General features: G+C 44.3%; 1 protein-coding gene across 2 annotated transcripts; it reads left to right on the top strand.

The window, feature by feature from the left end:
* The first annotated feature begins 1048 nt into the window (after window positions 1-1048).
* Window positions 1049-20881, top strand: LOC306931099 (non-structural maintenance of chromosomes element 4 homolog A-like). Of its 2 annotated transcripts, XM_079512300.1 has the most exons (11): window positions 1049-1164; window positions 3770-3878; window positions 9003-9089; window positions 11777-11907; window positions 12293-12438; window positions 16185-16284; window positions 17458-17548; window positions 17633-17727; window positions 19198-19246; window positions 19751-19842; window positions 20663-20881. In XM_079512300.1, the coding sequence occupies exons 2-11, from the start codon at window positions 3773-3775 to the stop codon at window positions 20726-20728; spliced, it is 963 nt and encodes a 320-aa protein (XP_079368426.1). In that variant the 5' UTR covers window positions 1049-1164; window positions 3770-3772; the 3' UTR covers window positions 20729-20881. The 2 variants fall into 2 exon arrangements, 1 of the variants encoding a protein (XP_079368426.1); XR_013790965.1 differs by lacking the exon at window positions 17633-17727.
* The last annotated feature ends 596 nt before the right edge of the window (window positions 20882-21477 follow it).

The raw sequence follows: 21477 nt of genomic DNA, 5'->3' as shown, positions 1-21477 counted from the left end.
CTGTTACTATGAATGGGGAAATGTAATGCAGGCTTTGGATAATGCACCCTTTTGTCATTTAATGTCAAAGTTCTATTCTGTGAACTTTAATTTTCATACATTTTAAGGCGAGAAAGGATACTGCCAATGTGTTCTTTTTATTCAGTCGTATGCATTTAACCCATTTTGGGCGGGAACCCCTTTGTGTTTTAAACATGTTATAATTTAGCTATTGAAAAATAGCCGACCTACAAGTTCATAGCGCGCCACCGAGTGGCGCGCTATGAACTTGTAGGTCGGCTATTTTTGAAAAATCGTGAAAATGTGGCACAAATCTTTGAATATATATATTCTTTCAGAACGTTTTTAACTCAAATCTTTGCTTCTGAGGGGTTCCTGGACCAACATATTCTCAGATGGGGGTCGGTGGCCGATTATATATAATTTTTGTGGTCCTTGACTTGAAATATTGAGCACCACTGATACAGAAACATAAGGTTTTTCAGAAAACTGTCAGGATTTTGAAGACATTTTTTAAATTTCAACGTCAGGCCTAATCATATATATATATATATATATATATATATATATATATATATATATATATATATCATATCCTGACCCCAATCAAAATCTCTTGTCAAATTGTTTTCACTCAAATACTGAATGGCTAGTTCGCACGAGAGACAGAAATTATGCTTATTCCCATGTCACATACCCAGCATAAGTTCTATTGATCTTTTCAATAGTGTTATGAATATGAACAGCACATTTAAATAGTTTTGATTACTTGAAAGGGACTTACTTTACATTTACCCAAAGTGGCCATGCTAGATTCAAATTAACTGTTTTGGTATCAAATAGCCTGCTGCTATTAAATCCCAGGTCAATAATGGGTCAAACTCAATAATCTCATATATAATTCATAGCCTATTAATGTTGACACAAGTACTAAATATGAATGTCCACGAGTGCACTACAGTGCCACCTACTGGTGTAAATTGCACATGCTTCGCTGCAAGTTTGCTTGGTACTCTCTCGTTGACTCACGTGACACGTCAATAAAGAGGGCGGTGCTTTTCCTTTGTTTTGCCAATGGGTTCCCAGATTGTTTGATTGGTGACACGTGTTCATTGGACAGCAGGTTAGCCTATAATCATCTGCTGAGACCGGCTGAGACTGTCTGTAAGTACTCTAGCATTTGTACGTAACCTAAACCCAAAACATTTCTATGAAAAGCAGTAACTAAATATGTAATATAGTCTTAACTCTTAAGTGTGCCTATTTGATTCATGGTAACTGTAAAAAATGCCAAACCGTTTTGCTGGCTTATGTAGAGAGTTAGAAACAGTTTAACCTAGCTAGGAAAATTCGGCATTTAGCTACAAACAACGATCTGCTGTGAAGGTTTTGGTACTGTAGACACAGCTAGTAAAGCAATAGGTTTACCAATGACAGCCAGCCACTGTAATAAGTTAGATTTATTGAGGCTGGAGTGGAGAAGATAATTGTAAACGTTGTTGTACCTGCTTGTTACGTCCCGATATGGCGGCCTAGGCAGTAGGCAATGAATCGTCGGACCAAATACATGTAACCGGGCTCTAAAGGGACAATATAACATATCCAGTGAAAGAATGGAGGAATTGATTGAAATATTTATTAACAGTTTGCAGAATTACAGTACATTTCAAGCACAACAACTCAATACAAAGACTGTTAACTGTGAGTGGACGACCCAATAAAGCATTACACTTGTTTACAAGAGGGTCCACCTTGTTCAATTCATCAAAAAAACAACTGATGGATGAAATGCAACAAGAGTTTATTTTAACATGTTAACCTCTGAACAAAGCCAGGGGAACAAACTGGTGAGTGCCAAATCAAAATAGCCTACCATAAAACAACATACTGTCAACTGAAAAATGTAAATAACTTCTAAACCTGCTATACACAAACAAAAATACAGAGGGTGGCACTCACACCTAACCTAATGTTTTTAACAGAAAATAACTACGTGTTGAAAATGTACATTGTACAGGGTACCCTAGCTCTGGTCCATAGCCTTCTACTGCTTCTGCAGGGCAGAATCGTAGAAGCAGTAGAAGGCTATGGACCAGAGCTAAGGGTACCCCAGCTCTTACCTAGTTTCCCTGAAAGAAACAATTTAGTGAAGGCTGAGACACAAAGCCTGTACAGTGTACTGGTTGTGTCTCTGTCTGACATGGTGGAAGGGACAGGGGCTGTGATTGCAAGTGTTGACCTTTATTTAACCAGTAAAAACCACATTGAGACTGAAGTCTCTTGTGAACTGGCCAAGAGAAGAGGCAACATAAGTGACACAGCTCTGCCAGTAACAATAAATACAAGACAACAACAAAAAAACAGGACAAACATACAATGCTCATAAATACAGAACCCACTACCGAAGAAGCTCAAAGGGAGAAGAGGAACGTCTAGTAGTAACACAACCAATAAAGACTAATCAATAAAAACGATTAAAGCAACTATGGCGACTGTGGCTCAAGAGGTAGAGCACGTCGTCCAATGATCCAAGGGTCGGCGGTTCGAATCCCGGCTCCTCCTGTCTACATGTCGAAGTGTCCTTGGGCAAGACACTGAACCCCAAATTGCTCCCGATGTGCTGGTTGGTACCTTGCATGGCTTCCGCCGTAATCGGTGTATGAATGTGTGTGTGAATGGGTGAATGTAATGCACAATCTATGTAAAGCGCCTTGGATAAAGGCGCTATATAAATGCACCATTTACCATTTATGAAATTTGTTAGTAAACTAAAAAGAAAGAGAGCATTTGCTATACGTCAAAGCTGCAGTGTTTGGGAAGTATGTGCCCCATGATGGCAATCCTTTTAACCCATTCTGACCTGAGATCAGATTCTAAAAATGTCTTCTACATCCTGACAGTTTTCTGAAAAAGCTATGTTTCAATGTCAGTCGTCAGTCATTTTTCAAAAATAGCAGACCTACAAGCTCCTAGCGCGCCACTCGGTGGCGCGCTATGAGCTTGTAGATCTGCTATTTTTAAATAGCTAAAGAATAACATAATGCTAACACCAAAAGGGGTTCCCGCCCAAAATGTAAAGCTCACTAGGGGAATCACAGCAGCCAGTCTGAGTCTGGTCTGTAGGTCATTCCAAGACCAGGGTCCGAAATAAGCAAGGTTTTTTCCCCAGCCTCAGTACACAAGTACACAGGTGCTTCTGGGACATTGAGATGATTGGTTGGCTGATTATTGGCGGACCAATGAGATAGTGAGGCAACACAAAATGTGGCACTCCTCAACAGCTCAATAGCATTGCTACAGCAACTTTATTTTCTTACTGCACATAATACTAGTAATATATTATGTAAAATGTGCTGTCTGGTACAACCTATAGGTAGTACCATTGCTATATGTCGGTGACAGTAAAGGCTCATACATAGTCTGGATTTTCGGTGGTTAGGTGACCACCGAACTACAACATGACGTCACTGAGCCGCGGTGAAGAGCAAACCACCGCCACCACTCCAGCCCTTCTCTCTGTTTTTACTCACCACCGCTCAACGTTATTTGAGCTCCGGTGGTCAGCTCACCACCGGAGCGGTGGTCACCTCACCACCGGAGCGGTGGTCACCTCATCACCGGAGCGGTGGTCACCTCATCACCGGAGCGGTGGTCACCTCACCACCGGAAATCCAGACTATGAATAGGCCTTGAAGCAACAGTTTATCCACACTGTGACTTGAGTGAAAATGGAACAAGCACCTTTTTTTTGTTTTGTTTTTTTGTTAAGAAAATGGAAGGCAGTGGTGAAGAAGAGCTGGGCACATCTCAGGCTCACTCCCAGGAGGGCTTAAGAGATGTGAAGGGAAGGTACAGGGCGCTGTTCAACTTAGTTAAAGGTGAGTAAGACAGAGATGTGAAGGGAAGGTACAGGGCGCTGTTCAACTTAGTTAAAGGTGAGTAAGACAGAGATGTGAAGGGAAGGTACAGAGCGCTGTTCAACTTAGTTAAAGGTGAGTAAGACAGAGATGTGAAGGGAAGGTACAGAGCGCTGTTCAACTTAGTTAAAGGTGAGTAAGACAGAGATGTGAAGGGAAGGTACAGGGCGCTGTTCAACTTAGTTAAAGGTGAGTAAGACAGAGATGTGAAGGGAAGGTACAGGGCGCTGTTCAACTTAGTTAAAGGTGAGTAAGACAGAGATGTGAAGGGAAGGTACAGAGCGCTGTTCAACTTAGTTAAAGGTGAGTAAGACAGAGATGTGAAGGGAAGGTACAGGGCGCTGTTCAACTTAGTTAAAGGTGAGTAAGACAGAGATGTGAAGGGAAGGTACAGAGCGCTGTTCAACTTAGTTAAAGGTGAGTAAGACAGAGATGTGAAGGGAAGGTACAGAGCGCTGTTCAACTTAGTTAAAGGTGAGTAAGACAGAGATGTGAAGGGAAGGTACAGAGCGCTGTTCAACTTAGTTAAAGGTGAGTAAGACAGAGATGTGAAGGGAAGGTACAGGGCGCTGTTCAACTTAGTTAAAGGTGAGTAAGACAGAGATGTGAAGGGAAGGTACAGAGCGCTGTTCAACTTAGTTAAAGGTGAGTAAGACAGAGATGTGAAGGGAAGGTACAGAGCGCTGTTCAACTTAGTTAAAGGTGAGTAAGACAGAGATGTGAAGGGAAGGTACAGGGCGCTGTTCAACTTAGTTAAAGGTGAGTAAGACAGAGATGTGAAGGGAAGGTACAGAGCGCTGTTCAACTTAGTTAAAGGTGAGTAAGACAGAGATGTGAAGGGAAGGTACAGGGCGCTGTTCAACTTAGTTAAAGGTGAGTAAGACAGAGATGTGAAGGGAAGGTACAGAGCGCTGTTCAACTTAGTTAAAGGTGAGTAAGACAGAGATGTGAAGGGAAGGTACAGAGCACTGTTCAACTTAGTTAAAGGTGAGTAAGACAGAGATGTGAAGGGAAGGTACAGAGCGCTGTTCAACTTAGTTAAAGGTGAGTAAGACAGAGATGTGAAGGGAAGGTACAGAGCGCTGTTCAACTTAGTTAAAGGTGAGTAAGACAGAGATGTGAAGGGAAGGTACAGGGCGCTGTTCAACTTAGTTAAAGGTGAGTAAGACAGATGTGAAGGGAAGGTACAGAGCGCTGTTCAACTTAGTTAAAGGTGAGTAAGACAGAGATGTGAAGGGAAGGTACAGGGCGCTGTTCAACTTAGTTAAAGGTGAGTAAGACAGAGATGTGAAGGGAAGGTACAGAGCGCTGTTCAACTTAGTTAAAGGTGAGTAAGACAGAGATGTGAAGGGAAGGTACAGGGCGCTGTTCAACTTAGTTAAAGGTGAGTAAGACAGAGATGTGAAGGGAAGGTACAGAGCGCTGTTCAACTTAGTTAAAGGTGAGTAAGACAGAGATGTGAAGGGAAGGTACAGAGCGCTGTTCAACTTAGTTAAAGGTGAGTAAGACAGATGTGAAGGGAAGGTACAGGGCGCTGTTCAACTTAGTTAAAGGTGAGTAAGACAGAGATGTGAAGGGAAGGTACAGGGCGCTGTTCAACTTAGTTAAAGGTGAGTAAGACAGAGATGTGAAGGGAAGGTACAGAGCGCTGTTCAACTTAGTTAAAGGTGAGTAAGACAGAGATGTGAAGGGAAGGTACAGAGCGCTGTTCAACTTAGTTAAAGGTGAGTAAGACAGAGATGTGAAGGGAAGGTACAGAGCGCTGTTCAACTTAGTTAAAGGTGAGTAAGACAGAGATGTGAAGGGAAGGTACAGGGCGCTGTTCAACTTAGTTAAAGGTGAGTAAGACAGATGTGAAGGGAAGGTACAGAGCGCTGTTCAACTTAGTTAAAGGTGAGTAAGACAGAGATGTGAAGGGAAGGTACAGGGCGCTGTTCAACTTAGTTAAAGGTGAGTAAGACAGATGTGAAGGGAAGGTACAGAGCGCTGTTCAACTTAGTTAAAGGTGAGTAAGACAGAGATGTGAAGGGAAGGTACAGGGCGCTGTTCAACTTAGTTAAAGGTGAGTAAGACAGAGATGTGAAGGGAAGGTACAGAGCGCTGTTCAACTTAGTTAAAGGTGAGTAAGACAGAGATGTGAAGGGAAGGTACAGGGCGCTGTTCAACTTAGTTAAAGGTGAGTAAGACAGAGATGTGAAGGGAAGGTACAGAGCGCTGTTCAACTTAGTTAAAGGTGAGTAAGACAGATGTGAAGGGAAGGTACAGAGCGCTGTTCAACTTAGTTAAAGGTGAGTAAGACAGAGATGTGAAGGGAAGGTACAGGGCGCTGTTCAACTTAGTTAAAGGTGAGTAAGACAGAGATGTGAAGGGAAGGTACAGAGCGCTGTTCAACTTAGTTAAAGGTGAGTAAGACAGAGATGTGAAGGGAAGGTACAGAGCGCTGTTCAACTTAGTTAAAGGTGAGTAAGACAGAGATGTGAAGGGAAGGTACAGAGCGCTGTTCAACTTAGTTAAAGGTTAGTAAGACAGAGATGTGAAGGGAAGGTACAGAGCGCTGTTCAACTTAGTTAAAGGTTAGTAAGACAGAGATGTGAAGGGAAGGTACAGGGCGCTGTTCAACTTAGTTAAAGGTGAGTAAGACAGAGATGTGAAGGGAAGGTACAGAGCGCTGTTCAACTTAGTTAAAGGTGAGTAAGACAGAGATGTGAAGGGAAGGTACAGAGCGCTGTTCAACTTAGTTAAAGGTGAGTAAGACAGAGATGTGAAGGGAAGGTACAGGGCGCTGTTCAACTTAGTTAAAGGTGAGTAAGACAGAGATGTGAAGGGAAAGTACAGGGCGCTGTTCAACTTAGTTAAAGGTGAGTAAGACAGAGATGTGAAGGGAAGGTACAGAGCGCTGTTCAACTTAGTTAAAGGTTAGTAAGACAGAGATGTGAAGGGAAGGTACAGGGCGCTGTTCAACTTAGTTAAAGGTTAGTAAGACAGAGATGTGAAGGGAAGGTACAGGGCGCTGTTCAACTTAGTTAAAGGTTAGTAAGACAGAGATGTGAAGGGAAGGTACAGAGCGCTGTTCAACTTAGTTAAAGGTGAGTAAGACAGAGATGTGAAGGGAAGGTACAGAGCGCTGTTCAACTTAGTTAAAGGTGAGTAAGACAGAGATGTGAAGGGAAGGTACAGAGCGCTGTTCAACTTAGTTAAAGGTGAGTAAGACAGAGATGTGAAGGGAAGGTACAGAGCGCTGTTCAACTTAGTTAAAGGTGAGTAAGACAGAGATGTGAAGGGAAGGTACAGAGCGCTGTTCAACTTAGTTAAAGGTGAGTAAGACAGAGATGTGAAGGGAAGGTACAGGGCGCTGTTCAACTTAGTTAAAGGTGAGTAAGACAGAGATGTGAAGGGAAGGTACAGGGCGCTGTTCAACTTAGTTAAAGGTGAGTAAGACAGAGATGTGAAGGGAAGGTACAGAGCGCTGTTCAACTTAGTTAAAGGTGAGTAAGACAGAGATGTGAAGGGAAGGTACAGGGCGCTGTTCAACTTAGTTAAAGGTGAGTAAGACAGAGATGTGAAGGGAAGGTACAGAGCGCTGTTCAACTTAGTTAAAGGTGAGTAAGACAGAGATGTGAAGGGAAGGTACAGGGCGCTGTTCAACTTAGTTAAAGGTGAGTAAGACAGAGATGTGAAGGGAAGGTACAGGGCGCTGTTCAACTTAGTTAAAGGTGAGTAAGACAGAGATGTGAAGGGAAGGTACAGGGCGCTGTTCAACTTAGTTAAAGGTGAGTAAGACAGAGATGTGAAGGGAAGGTACAGGGCGCTGTTCAACTTAGTTAAAGGTGAGTAAGACAGAGATGTGAAGGGAAGGTACAGAGCGCTGTTCAACTTAGTTAAAGGTGAGTAAGACAGATGTGAAGGGAAGGTACAGGGCGCTGTTCAACTTAGTTAAAGGTGAGTAAGACAGAGATGTGAAGGGAAGGTACAGAGCGCTGTTCAACTTAGTTAAAGGTGAGTAAGACAGAGATGTGAAGGGAAGGTACAGAGCGCTGTTCAACTTAGTTAAAGGTGAGTAAGACAGAGATGTGAAGGGAAGGTACAGAGCGCTGTTCAACTTAGTTAAAGGTGAGTAAGACAGAGATGTGAAGGGAAGGTACAGAGCGCTGTTCAACTTAGTTAAAGGTGAGTAAGACAGAGATGTGAAGGGAAGGTACAGGGCGCTGTTCAACTTAGTTAAAGGTTAGTAAGACAGATGTGAAGGGAAGGTACAGAGCGCTGTTCAACTTAGTTAAAGGTGAGTAAGACAGAGATGTGAAGGGAAGGTACAGAGCGCTGTTCAACTTAGTTAAAGGTGAGTAAGACAGAGATGTGAAGGGAAGGTACAGGGCGCTGTTCAACTTAGTTAAAGGTGAGTAAGACAGAGATGTGAAGGGAAGGTACAGGGCGCTGTTCAACTTAGTTAAAGGTGAGTAAGACAGAGATGTGAAGGGAAGGTACAGAGCGCTGTTCAACTTAGTTAAAGGTGAGTAAGACAGAGATGTGAAGGGAAGGTACAGAGCGCTGTTCAACTTAGTTAAAGGTGAGTAAGACAGAGATGTGAAGGGAAGGTACAGAGCGCTGTTCAACTTAGTTAAAGGTGAGTAAGACAGAGATGTGAAGGGAAGGTACAGAGCGCTGTTCAACTTAGTTAAAGGTGAGTAAGACAGAGGCCAGTCTATGCTCTAGTCAGTATTTTTGAGTGGTGCAACCGCTCCAAGGAACAGCAATGTCCGTGTTGTTCACCTATGTGTTGTTCACCAACCACTCCCAAGGAACAGCAATGTCCGTGTTGTTCACCTATGTTTGTGACTATGTATGTTTGTGTGTGACTCATGTGTGTGACTCATGAGTACCAGTAGGGGCGCTGTTGTGCCAGAAACAGAGACAGAGAGATAGTATTGCACTGTTGACTGTTAATTACAGAGAGAGAGAGAGAGAGAGGTGGGGGGTGGAAGGGGGGGAGTTGCACCACTCAGTTCACACGGGTGTGATTTTTTTTTTAGACCTGTTCTTTTTGGTACCACTGACAGCTTTCTTGTATGTTTGATCTGTGTTTTCCAGAGAACAGAGATGAACTGATGAATCTGTCCAGCGATCATGGGCTCAATGAGGTTATGGATGAGGCATCCGGTCTCTATTCACATGCAGGTAGGTCCAACATCACACATCCGGTCTCTATTCACATGCAGGTATAGGTCCAACATCACACATCCGGTCTCTATTCCCATGCAGGTATAGGTCCAACATCACACATCCGGTCTCTATTCACATGCAGGTATAGGTCCAACATCACACATCCGGTCTCTATTCCCATGCAGGTATAGGTCCAACATCACACATCCGGTCTCTATTCCCATGCAGGTATAGGTCCAACATCACACATCCGGTCTCTATTCCCATGCAGGTATAGGTCCAACATCACACATCCGGTCTCTATTCACATGCAGGTATAGGTCCAACATCACACATCCGGTCTCTATTCACATGCAGGTATAGGTCCAACATCACACATCCGGTCTCTATTCCCATGCAGGTATAGGTCCAACATCACACATCCGGTCTCTATTCACATGCAGGTATAGGTCCAACATCACACATCCGGTCTCTATTCCCATGCAGGTATAGGTCCAACATCACACATCCGGTCTCTATTCACATGCAGGTATAGGTCCAACATCACACAAGTCATCTTAACCCATTTAGGCCTGACCTCGAAATTAAAAAAAAGTCTTCTAAATCCTGACAGTTTTCTGAAATACCTCATGTTTCTGTATCAGTGGTGCTCAATATTTCATGTCAAGGACCCCAGAAATTATATTTAACTGGCCACCGACACCCATCTGAAAATATGTTATTCCAGCAACCCCCCAGAAGCAAAGATTTGAGTTAAAAACGTTGGCTCTGAAAGAAAGATTTGTGCCACATTTTTCAAAAATAGCAGATCTACAAGCTCATAGCGTGCCACCGAGTGGCGCGCTATGAGCTTGTAGATCTGCTATTTTTCAATAGCTAAATTAAAACAATGTTTACAACACCAAATGGGGTTCCCGCCCAAAAACTAAACCCCTATATACTTTTTTTGGTCAAATTCTACAAGCACACAACACATTGTGAGCTTGAGGTTCTGCTATATTCACAAACATTTCTGTCAAATGTTATTCTATTTTTTGCAGAATGTTAACATGCCCAGAATAGGGGTTCTAGGCTTCATGTGTACTCTTACAGGCCAATGTCTACAGGTGTGGAGAGAGAGATTGTGGTATAGCTGTATATAGTTAATATTCGAGTGGTTTCGGATTAACAATTTCAGGTCATTAATTTAAGCAGGGACATGCGATGCGAAAATGTGATGGTCCGACATGCGCTGCTCCCGTGCTTGCGATTATGGTTAGGTTAGGGATTGAGGTTTCGGATCAATAGTATGTCGGAACTAAAGCCTGTACCCCAGTCACCTGTCTCATCACAGTATGACACCCACATTAGTAAACGTCACCCTCTGGGACATCACATCACCATAATCAGATGATCATCATATTAATAATAGCAGCAATAACTAAGAAACAATGGAAAAGCAAAAGGTCTTCTATTATTATTATTATTATTATTATTATTATAATAATTCAGTTCACTCTTTTTCCGTATTTTTTTGGTTGCACTTGCACATAAGTTAAATGTGTCCTGGAAGTCCCATTCTAACTATTTGGAGCAGTATGTGCTTTTAATAGCATCGCCCTTAGAGATAGGGTGAGAAGTTCAGTCACGCGAGAGACTCGGAGTAGAGTCGCTGCTTCTTTGCCTGGAAAGGAGCCAGCTTAGGTGGTTCGGGCATCTCGTTAGGATGCCTCTCGAGCGTCTCCCTAGGGAGGTCCTCGATGCACGTCCCACTGGGAGGAGACCCCGGGGCAGACCAAAAAGCAAAGTAAAGTAAAGTTCTTTGTTTACCCAGGGTGAATGGACTAAGCTCGAGATGCTTGTTTACAGCCAGGCCCTGCTCATAGAACATTTCATGGTAGGGGTTCAATGCCTTGCTCAAGGGCACTTCAGCGGTGGTAATTTTAACGTGCCCGTCCGGGGATTCAAACTGGCGACCTTCCGATAACAAGACCGCTCCGCAAACCGTTCGGCCACCCCTGCCACCAAGGATCACGTCCCACTGGGAGGAGACCCCGGGGCAGACCAAGGACCACGTCCCACTGGGAGGAGACCAAGGCGCAGATGGAGGGATCACATCGACTCACTGGCCTTATAGCGCCTCGGGACCCCCCCCCAGGAGGAAGTTACTAATGTTGCTCTGGAGAGGGAGGTCTGGAGCTCTCTGGTGGAGCTGTTGTCCCCGCAACCCGACTACGGATAAGCACCGGTGGTTGAAGGATTTATATATGGATGGATGGAGGTGCTTTTAATACAGCTTTTATTTTATTTTTTTAATTCTTTATTTACCCAGGGAAGTAGCTGAGCACAGGTGCTCATTTTCAGCAACGCCCTGCACATAGAAACAGACAGACACACACACACACACACACACACACACACACACACACACACACACACACACACACACACACACACAGGTTGGGGGTTCAGTGCCGCACTTCAGCGGTGTTGGGTGAGTGATGACAATCACTTTCCTGCCCATCCGGGGGAAATGAGGGAAACCTCAATGTCTCTCGAGAACAAATAAAGGTTTGAATGAATGAATGAATTAGTTTGTATTTACTAAATAAATAGCTAAATAAATAAGTTACAGTATATCTTACAAAAAAAAAGCCTTCCATCTTTGACTCATGTGCATATTATGTCTGGTAATAGTTTCTTCTTCTAATGTTCCTTGCCAGGAGCTTCTGCTCAAATACAAGCCCTGGATGCCCAGCTACTGGTTGTGATCACAGACCTGTTGCAAGAGAAGGCCAGCCAGCTGTTTGTCGAGGGCAATGCTTTTGACTCGTCTGCCTTTGCTGAGCACCTCGTGAGTGATTATGATTATGTGGAGTAGATTTCATGAAGAAACAAAGTGGAATGTCCGCACACGATATATCTGCTCCCCTTTTATTACAACCTATAAATACAACAACGTTTCGCCCCTCCGGGCTTTCTCAAGTAACGTTGTTGTATTTATAGGTTGTAAAGACGGGGAGCAGATATATCGTGTGCGGACATTCCACTTTTTATTCTTCATTCAGTCATTGTTTGGGTCCAGCACCGTATTCTGAAACTGGGATGTGCATACCGTTTTCCTGCTTTACAAGTAGATTTCACTAATGTGTACATTTCACATAACCATTATTCACACACACATACCGGTACCCGTGCTGGCGGATGTTTATCTCGTGATTGTCTCTTTATCCGAACAGCTGAACTTCATGGGATTTAACCGACTGGAGGATGAGGATGAGGAAAATGGAGTGGCAACTAATGGCCGTCTGCCCCAAGACGCCTGGCTTAGGGTCGCCGAGAGAGCCCAGTGCTGCTTCAAGACTGCTCCAACCTTCCATTACATGTGAGTGGCCCCATCACTTCACCTGCTATTGTTAGGAAAGCGGAAGCAAATATCCCATTTCAACCTACTTTATAGCAATGTATATGTTGGGGAAATAATGTGTTCCAGACTCCCTTTTAATATTTTATTAGGGTAGGACAGGCTCAGAGGCAAAGGCTATGTTTTTGCTTGTGTGCGTGTGTGTGTGTGTGTGTGTGTGTGTGTGTGTGTGTGCGTGTGCGTGTGTGTGTGCCCATGCCCGTACAGGCAATCTCCTAGTTAATCTCGGACACTGCGATTGTTGTTGATTGCGATCAAAGTTGCCGTGTACGGTGTACCATGATTAGGGGTGTCAAAAAAAAATCAATTCGAATTAAAATCGCGATTCCCGGTATTCATAATTTCCAAAAAAGAATTTCTGGTTACAGTTACAGGAGTTTTCACTACATGGTGTTTGTGATATGAAATGTAAGCTCACCCTAATCACAGTAAACATCATGTCTTCAGTCATTTTCAAGTTACTGTAGTCACTTCAGTTGGCTGGAGTAGATTGTGATGAAATCCTATTCGATTTTGAATCGAATCGTGACCCCCAAGAATCGGAATCGAATCGAATCGTGGGACACCCAAAGATTCACAGCCCTAACCATGATGCAACTCCTCACAGGCCACGCCCATTTCCGCCTGGGCGTGGCCAAGAATGTCCATGTCATCTTCAAAAACCCACTTTTTTTGCTGCTATTCCTAGATCCAAACTCACACCAATAAATACACAATCCCTGGAGTCATGTGATTAACATGACATAACATTTATTTGAGGATACGAGTTCACACAAAGGCACCAGATGTCCTTCCTCCCAGGAGAACACACTTTACCAGAAGAAATAACTTTTTTATTGTTTGATGTTTGATTTCTTTGTTTTTTTATGTTATTTTAGAGTGGTCCTCTTGAATCTGTAAGAAACATCATAATTGTCTCCACCAGGCCGAAGGCATGGGGAGAGAGTATGTTTTGCACTCCGTCCGTGTGTGTGTGTGTGTCCGTCCGTCCTTCCGTCCGTTACCAGCTAATCTCCGGCACCGTTAACCCGATCGATGCCAAACTTTGCACACACACTCCCTGGATGCCAACGATGAACCTCTGCCCCACATTTTCCAGAACGGCCTGTTATAGCGCCACCATGAGGCAGCTTTTCACATTTTGTACCTAAAACTGCACCTATCTGCGTGAAACGTTGCATGCACACTCCCTAGAGGCCAAGGACAAACCGTTGACCTGCATTTTCCGCATCTGCCTTTTATAGCGCCACCAGGAGGCCGACTTTTGTAAAACACATTTTTTGATATTACTCCTCCAGATTCTGTCCAAAAATCTCACAAATCGTTACACAGTATCTCTATGGTCATGTGCTCAAGTTGGATCTGTCCGATATTTCATATTCCATCCTAATTGGCTATAATTGGCTTTCACAGTTTGCAAGATTGCCCCGTTTTGAACAAAAGCCTCAAATCATGAACGCAGCATGCAATTTACGTGAAATCTTTCACACATTTTCTTACTAGGCTGAGGAATATATCCCACCCTTTTCACATTGGCCTGTTATAGCGCCACCAACAGGTAGATTTTTGCAAAACACATTTTTGGAACAAAATGCCTCAAAAACATTTATATTAATCCTAAACATTTTGCCAAACATCTCACACAGTCCTATCCTCCTGGTGGAGACCTGTGCCCAGAAGGGCACTTTTTCTAGTTCATACTGATATGCAATGATGTTTTCTAATAAAACCTGAACTTAAAAGGTGTAATATTATTTAGATTACATTCTGATTGGCTATGATTGCCTTCCAAAGTGGAGTCGACCATTTTTATAAAATATGCCAAGAATTACCCCAAATTTCAGCGACACATTGAGTGGCCCTAGCATTACGTTATGCTTTAGCTATTGGAAAATAGCAGATCTACAAGCTCGTAGCGCGCCACTCGGTGGCGCGCTATGAGCTTGTAGATCTGCTATTTTAGAAAAATGGAAACATAGCTTTTTCAGAAAACTGTCAGGATGTAGAAGACATTTTTAGAATCTGATCTCAGGTCAAAATGGGTTAAATACAAGAGGCAACAATTCCCCATGCTACAAATGTCAGTGCATGTTATGGAGACTCATTAGAGCGCACCTCCAAGAGTGCTTCCTCCAGTTTCTTCAAGTTGAACGGCATGTCGCAGAGACACACGACAGACTGACACACCCCTGGATAGTTCACCCAGAGACACACGACAGACTGACACACCCCTGGATAGTTCACCCAACCTGGTGGACATCTGGTGGGCCCATAATTCAGCCCGGGAAGTGGAGTTGTGGAGGCCCTCTAGGGGCCGCGCGCCTATTTTATTAATACAAAAAAAAAAAACGGCTGGCCCAGACCGGCCTGGACTGGGAGTTGTCCCGAATTTCCCAATGGCCTGCACGCCCCTGGTTGAGGCACCAGGGAATGGCCAGCACGTCTCCCTGGTTGAGGCACCAGGGAATGGCCAGCACGCCCCTGGTTGAGGCACCAGGGAATGGCCAGCACGCCCCTGGTTGAGGCACCAGGGAATGGCCAGCACGTCTCCCTGGTTGAGGCACCAGGGAATGGCCAGCATGTCCCTGGTTGAGGCACCAGGGAATGGCCAGCACGTCTCCCTGGTTGAGGCACCAGGGAATGGCCAGTACGTCCCTGGTTGAGGCACCAGGGAATGGCCAGCACGTCTCCCTGGTTGAGGCACCAGGGAATGGCCAGCACGTCTCCCTGGTTGAGGCACCAGGGAATGGCCAGCACGTCTCCCTGGTTGAGGCACCAGGGAATGGCCAGCACGTCTCCCTGGTTGAGGCACCAGGGAATGGCCAGCACGTCTCCCTGGTTGAGGCACCAGGGAATGGCCAGGACGCCCCTGGTTGAGGCACCAGGGAATGGCCAGCACGTCTCCCTGGTTGAGGCACCAGGGAATGGCCAGGACGCCCCTGGTTGAGGCACCAGGGAATGGCCAGCACGTCTCCCTGGTTGAGGCACCAGGGAATGGCCAGCACGTCCCTGGTTGAGGCACCAGGGAATGGCCAGCACGTCTCCCTGGTTGAGGCACCAGGGAATGGCCAGCACGCCCCTGGTTGAGGCACCAGGGAATGGCCTGCACGCCCCTGGTTGAGGCACCAGGGAATGGCCAGCACGCCCCTGGTTGAGGCACCAGGGAATGGCCAGCACGCCCCTGGTTGAGGCACCAGGGAATGGCCAGCACGCCCCTGGTTGAGGCACCAGGGAATGGCCAGCACGCCCCTGGTTGAGGCACCAGGGAATGGCCAGCACGCCCCTGGTTGAGGCACCAGGGAATGGCCAGCACGCCCCTGGTTGAGGCACCAGGGAATGGCCAGCACGTCTCCCTGGTTGAGGCACCAGGGAATGGCCAGCACGTCTCCCTGGTTGAGGCACCAGGGAATGGCCAGCACGTCCCTGGTTGAGGCACCAGGGAATGGCCAGCACGTCTCCCTGGTTGAGGCACCAGGGAATGGCCAGCACGTCCCTGGTTGAGGCACCAGGGAATGGCCAGCACGCCCCTGGTTGAGCGCCCTTGTCTTGCTGTACCTTCCTCACAGGAGCCAAAGACACATTTTCGTCCTAGTTATTCACTTTTTCAATTGTTCTTATTCCCATGTTTATTTGATTGCATAAAGACAATCTGTTATACTTATGGTGGGTGTATATACTGTCTGTTTCCATTGTTCTGGTTCTGTCAGGATGGGTTCATTCGTCGCAGAGCCCCCTCCTCCGAAGCAAAGGGTGGAGCGCCAGAAGAAGGCACCCACTAAGGAGGCCCAAAGGACCATGCCAGCTCAGGTAGATTCGTTTTGGTTTTTTGTGTCAATTAACATACCGTTTGGTGCAGTGTTGTTCTCGTCAACGGAAACTAAAACGAAATATGTTCGTCAACGCCCATTTTTCACCGCACGAAAACTAGACTAAACGAGACAAAAACCCACGTGTATAAACAATAATTGGACTAAATCATTATGCAATTTTGTTGATAAATAAAGACGAAACGAAAATGTAGTTAACAAAAATAAAGACTGAACTAAAATCTGTCTTCATTTTGTTCACTAACAAAGACTAGACGAAATATATTTTATTTATCGTATCATTTTCTACCTGTGAGCACATCATGCATGTGCCACGCACGCACGCAGCCACGCGCACACACTAGAGTTGAATGGACATGCATGCTGTGCTCAGAACAGCTACAAAAGTTACTAAACTACGGAACGCACTGGTGCAACTCACATCTATAACATTGCTTATTTTCTTTCTGAATAGCTAACACTATTATCTTTGATAACTGAAAACATTCAGGATGTTATGTTCTCAAAATATGGTTCATATACATGGAAATATTGAGAATGCTTATCGTGTGCAAAGAAAACTATTTAGTGCTACAACATAACTAGGGTAAACTAAGGTAAACATCAGACCTAGTCTTAACATCTAAATAACAAGTATAAGTATTTTGAATTAAAAAAATCACCTGTGTGAACTGAGTGGTGCAAATCACCCCCCCCCCCCCTCTCTCTCTCTCTCTCTCTCTCTCTCTCTCTCTCTCTCTCTCTCTCTCTCTCATTAGCAGGCAGCAGTGCAGCACTATCTCTCTCTCTCTGTTTCTGGCACAACAGCGCCACTTTTGGTACTCATTGGTACTGGTGCTCATAGTGACATAGTCACACACAAACACGGTTGTCACACACAAACACGGTTGAACACGGACATTGCTGTTCCTTGGAGTGGTTGCACCACTCAAAAAAAATCTATATTACTGAAAATCAACTCATTTAAAGGTTATGTAAATTACACACACACTCGCTGAACAGTGGATCATTGACAATAACCCATTATTCAGCTCAGCATGTACAGTAATTGTAATTTATTGAGACTCACTTATGTCCAAAAGATACATTACAGTAGATGTTATTATTCAAGTCTACAAAGTTAATGCATCTTGTCCATTTTCTTGTCTTCAAGTTGAAGCAAATGGAAGAGTCTCACCAAGAGGCCACCGAGAAGGAGGTAGAGAGGATTCTGGGATTCTTGACGAGTTACCATGCGGAAGATCGTGAGTTCAAACTCCACAACAGGAATAATAACAAAGTTTTAAAACAGACAAATGTCTCATTTTAATGTTTCTGTCAATTTGCAGCAACTTCACCCATATCCTACTATGAGTTTGTTATTGATCCCACGTCGTTCTCACATACAGTGGAAAACATGTTTCACACATCGTTCCTCCTCAGGGTGAGTCATCTGTTTAAAACCCATTTTGACCTGAGATCAGATTCTAAAAATGTCTTCTATATCCTGACAGTTTTCTGAAAAAGCTATGTTTCTATGTCAGTCGTTCTTCGTCGATTTTTCAAAAATAGCAGACCTACAAGCTCGTAGCGCGCCACTCGGTGGCGCGCTATGAGCTTGTAGATCTGCTATTTTTCAATAGCTAAAGCATAACATAATGCTAACACCAAAAGGGGTTCCCGCCCAAAATGGGTTTGTTACAGGTACAGTAAGATAAAGTAAACACTAAACACCACCCCTGATGCTTTTTCTTTTCTTTTAGTTTTCATCTTCTTGGCGGTTTTGCTTAATATTTTTTCCAGTTAGCTGCATTGCTCTGAATGAGCAGAGATGGAAGCTTGAGGATATTGTACATTATTAAACCCATTCTAGGCGGGAACCCCTTTTGATGTTTTAAACATTATGTTATAATTTAGCTATTGAAAAATAGCAGATCTACAAGCTCATAGCACGCCACCGAGTGGCGCGCTACGAGCTTGTAGGTCTGCTATTTTTGAAAAATCGTGAAAATATTCATTTCAGAAAACTGGAGGATTTAGATGAATTTTTTTAAATTTCGAGATCAGGCCTGAATGGGTTAATAACCACATAATGGCTGAGTGGTGTCCCTCAGGGCTCTATGCTAGTGTAGTTTCTGTTTTCTGTTATTGTGGGGAAAACAGATGTTGCGATGCGTTGTGAGTTTGTCCATCGTCTACTTTCAGCGAAAGCTTTCCTCACACTGTGGAGGCTGGAGTTATGTGGAGGCTGGAGTTATGTGGAGGCTGGGGTTATGTGGAGGCTGGGGTTATGTGGAGGCTGGGGTTATGTGGAGGCTAGGGTTATGTGGAGGCTGGAGTTATGTGGAGGCTGGGGTTATGTGGAGGCTGGGGTTATGTGGAGGCTGGGGTTATGTGGAGGCTGGGGTTATGTGGAGGCTAGGGTTATGTGGAGGCTGGAGTTATGTGGAGGCTAGGGTTATGTGGAGGCTGGGGTTATGTGGAGGCTGGAGTTATGTGGAGGCTAGGGTTATGTGGAGGCTGGGGTTATGTGGAGGCTGGGGTTATGTGGAGGCTGGGGTTATGTGGAGGCTGGAGTTATGTGGAGGCTGGAGTTATGTGGAGGCTAGGGTTATGTGGAGGCTGGGGTTATGTGGAGGCTGGGGTTATGTGGAGGCTGGGGTTATGTGGAGGCTGGGGTTATGTGGAGGCTAGGGTTATGTGGAGGCTGGAGTTATGTGGAGGCTAGGGTTATGTGGAGGCTGGAGTTATGTGGAGGCTAGGGTTATGTGGAGGCTGGGGTTATGTGGAGGCTGGGGTTATGTGGAGGCTGGAGTTATGTGGAGGCTGGGGTTATGTGGAGGCTGGGGTTATGTGGAGGCTGGGGTTATGTGGAGGCTGGGGTTATGTGGTTAATAATGCATGTGTTTTGCAGGATGGTTTGGCGAAGATGTATCTGGACACAAACAAGTTGCCTTGCATTGGTGAGAAAAAATGCTTGTTGTTTTCCCCCTTCTTCAAAAGTTGTCAGAATTTGTATAATTCCAAGTGCTAGCAATGAACTCAATTCAATCAGATAAATGGACGAACTGAGAAGATACAGGGCAAAGGAAAACGCTAGCCCCCCCCCACACATATGCACATATGCACGCACGCACGTATTTTTGGCTGGTTATTACATTATTGCCTGGGTAAAAATATAGCAGCCAATAATGTAATATTCTTTCCCATCTGTGGTATTCTCTCTTGCTTCCAATAAAGATAAGTAGAGTGGTTGGCTCGATTCTCACTACTGGTGAGGTGGTAGTTTCACTCCTGTGCCTTGCTTGCCTCCGTGCAGTGGCAAATTCAGGTTTCATGCTAATATTAAGCATTAACAGATTGCTGTCTGTTCATTCATATCGTGTGTGTGTGCGTGTGTGCGTGCGTGCGTGCGTGCGTGCGTGCGTGCGTGTGTGTGTGCGTGTGTGCGTGCGTGCGTGTTTCAGCTCCTGGGACAGTGGAGGAGGATCATGGTGACGTTGGAGAATCAGCCTTCCGTAAACAATGCATCATGTCCATCAGCATGCAGAGCTGGAAGGTGAGGAACTGCCATTATGGACCTGCTCTAGAACCACTGCTCTAGAACCACTGCTCTAGAACCACTGCTCTAGAACACTGCTCTAGAACCACTGCTCTAGAACCACTGCTCTAGAACCACGGCTCTAGAACCACGGCTCTAGAACCACTGCTCTAGAACCACTGCTCTAGAACCACTGCTCTAGAACCACTGCTCTAGAACACTGCTCTAGAACACTGCTCTAGAACCACTGCTCTAGAACCACTGCAGTATAAAAAACTATTCACTCGGGTTAACCCATTTAGGCCTGACGTCGAAATTTAAAAAAAATCTTCTAAATCCTCCAGTTTTCTGAAATATTTTTCAAAAATAGCAGACCTACAAGCTCATAGCGCGCCACTCGGTGGTGCGCTATGAGCTTGTAGATCTGCTATTTTTCAATAGCTAAAGTATAATTACGTCTGCCCAGGACCCAAACTAGTGGAAAAAAATGGGTCCCAACCCAGTGTTTGGGAACCGGTGATCTATAGAGAGTGATCCAATTTCTATCTCAAGTCAATTTTCAATTCAATTTTCAATTGAATCTATAGGAACACAAGCCACTTCTTTACAAAGCTAGAAAACCAAAGAACAAAGACTTGCTACTGAGATGCCGTCATCAAAATGATATCTGCTAGATTAGAGAATTAATAATTTCCTCACTATGACTGTATGCATTAGCATTAACATGGATATAGCATTTTATTAAAGTACCTGCACCTCACTGTTCATCCTCACAATTGGTATAACATTGCAATTTGAAACAAACAAACAGTAATTTTTGTTTTATCATCTTCCTTAGGACATAATTGAAGCTTTTGAGATCACAGTGCCCATGATCCCAGCAAATAAATACCAAAAATGTTGAATGTTGAACTTCATGTTTTTTTGTTGTTTTGTTATTGTTAGGGCTGGACAAAAATATATCAAAACTGTTCTGTAGGATAATCGATAATCGAGAAGTGGGGTTTTTGTGATATTGTTTTATTTCCAACCCCCTGTATTATTTTTTTGTTGTACAATGGTGGTGTACAAAAATAGCTGATCTACAAGCTCATAATGCGTAGCATCGCGAGTTTGTAGATCTGCTATTTTCACTTTTTGTATTTTTCCTTTTTTTTTCTTACTTACTTACAAATGTGCTCTAAGGCATCGATAAGGTTCCTCCACCTATCTGTGTTGAGGCAGCCGGACACAATGAATGATTTATTAATTCATTATTCATCATATTCGGTACAAAGGCATGGTTGGTGCCACGGTGGAGAATACGATAATATAACGCACATCCTCCGGTCTTGGTGCCGAGCCAAACTGTTAAACTACGACCCGTATGGTCTTTCTCAAGTATAAGTGAGATAACATGAAATTATTATTTTCATATATGCCACGGTGGACACATTCACAATATAAGCACCTGCACCACTTATTGGCATGTGAATAAAAACTCACCCGACAAGTGGAATACATATCCACAATAAATGTACCGGTATCGCTCCTGATACAATTTGTATGGGCCAATTTAATGTCAAATCGATCAAAGATTGTTATATTGGCTGCTCTCATTGCAATGGCAAACTTTTTCTGTCTCCATGGGCTATTATTTAGAAAATGAATGCC

Source organism: Electrona antarctica (assembly GCF_951216825.1).
Source record: "Electrona antarctica genome assembly, chromosome: 10".
NCBI lineage: Eukaryota > Metazoa > Chordata > Actinopteri > Myctophiformes > Myctophidae > Electrona > Electrona antarctica.
Note: the sequence above shows the minus strand (reverse complement) of the source record. Positions and strands in the feature narration are given on the sequence as shown.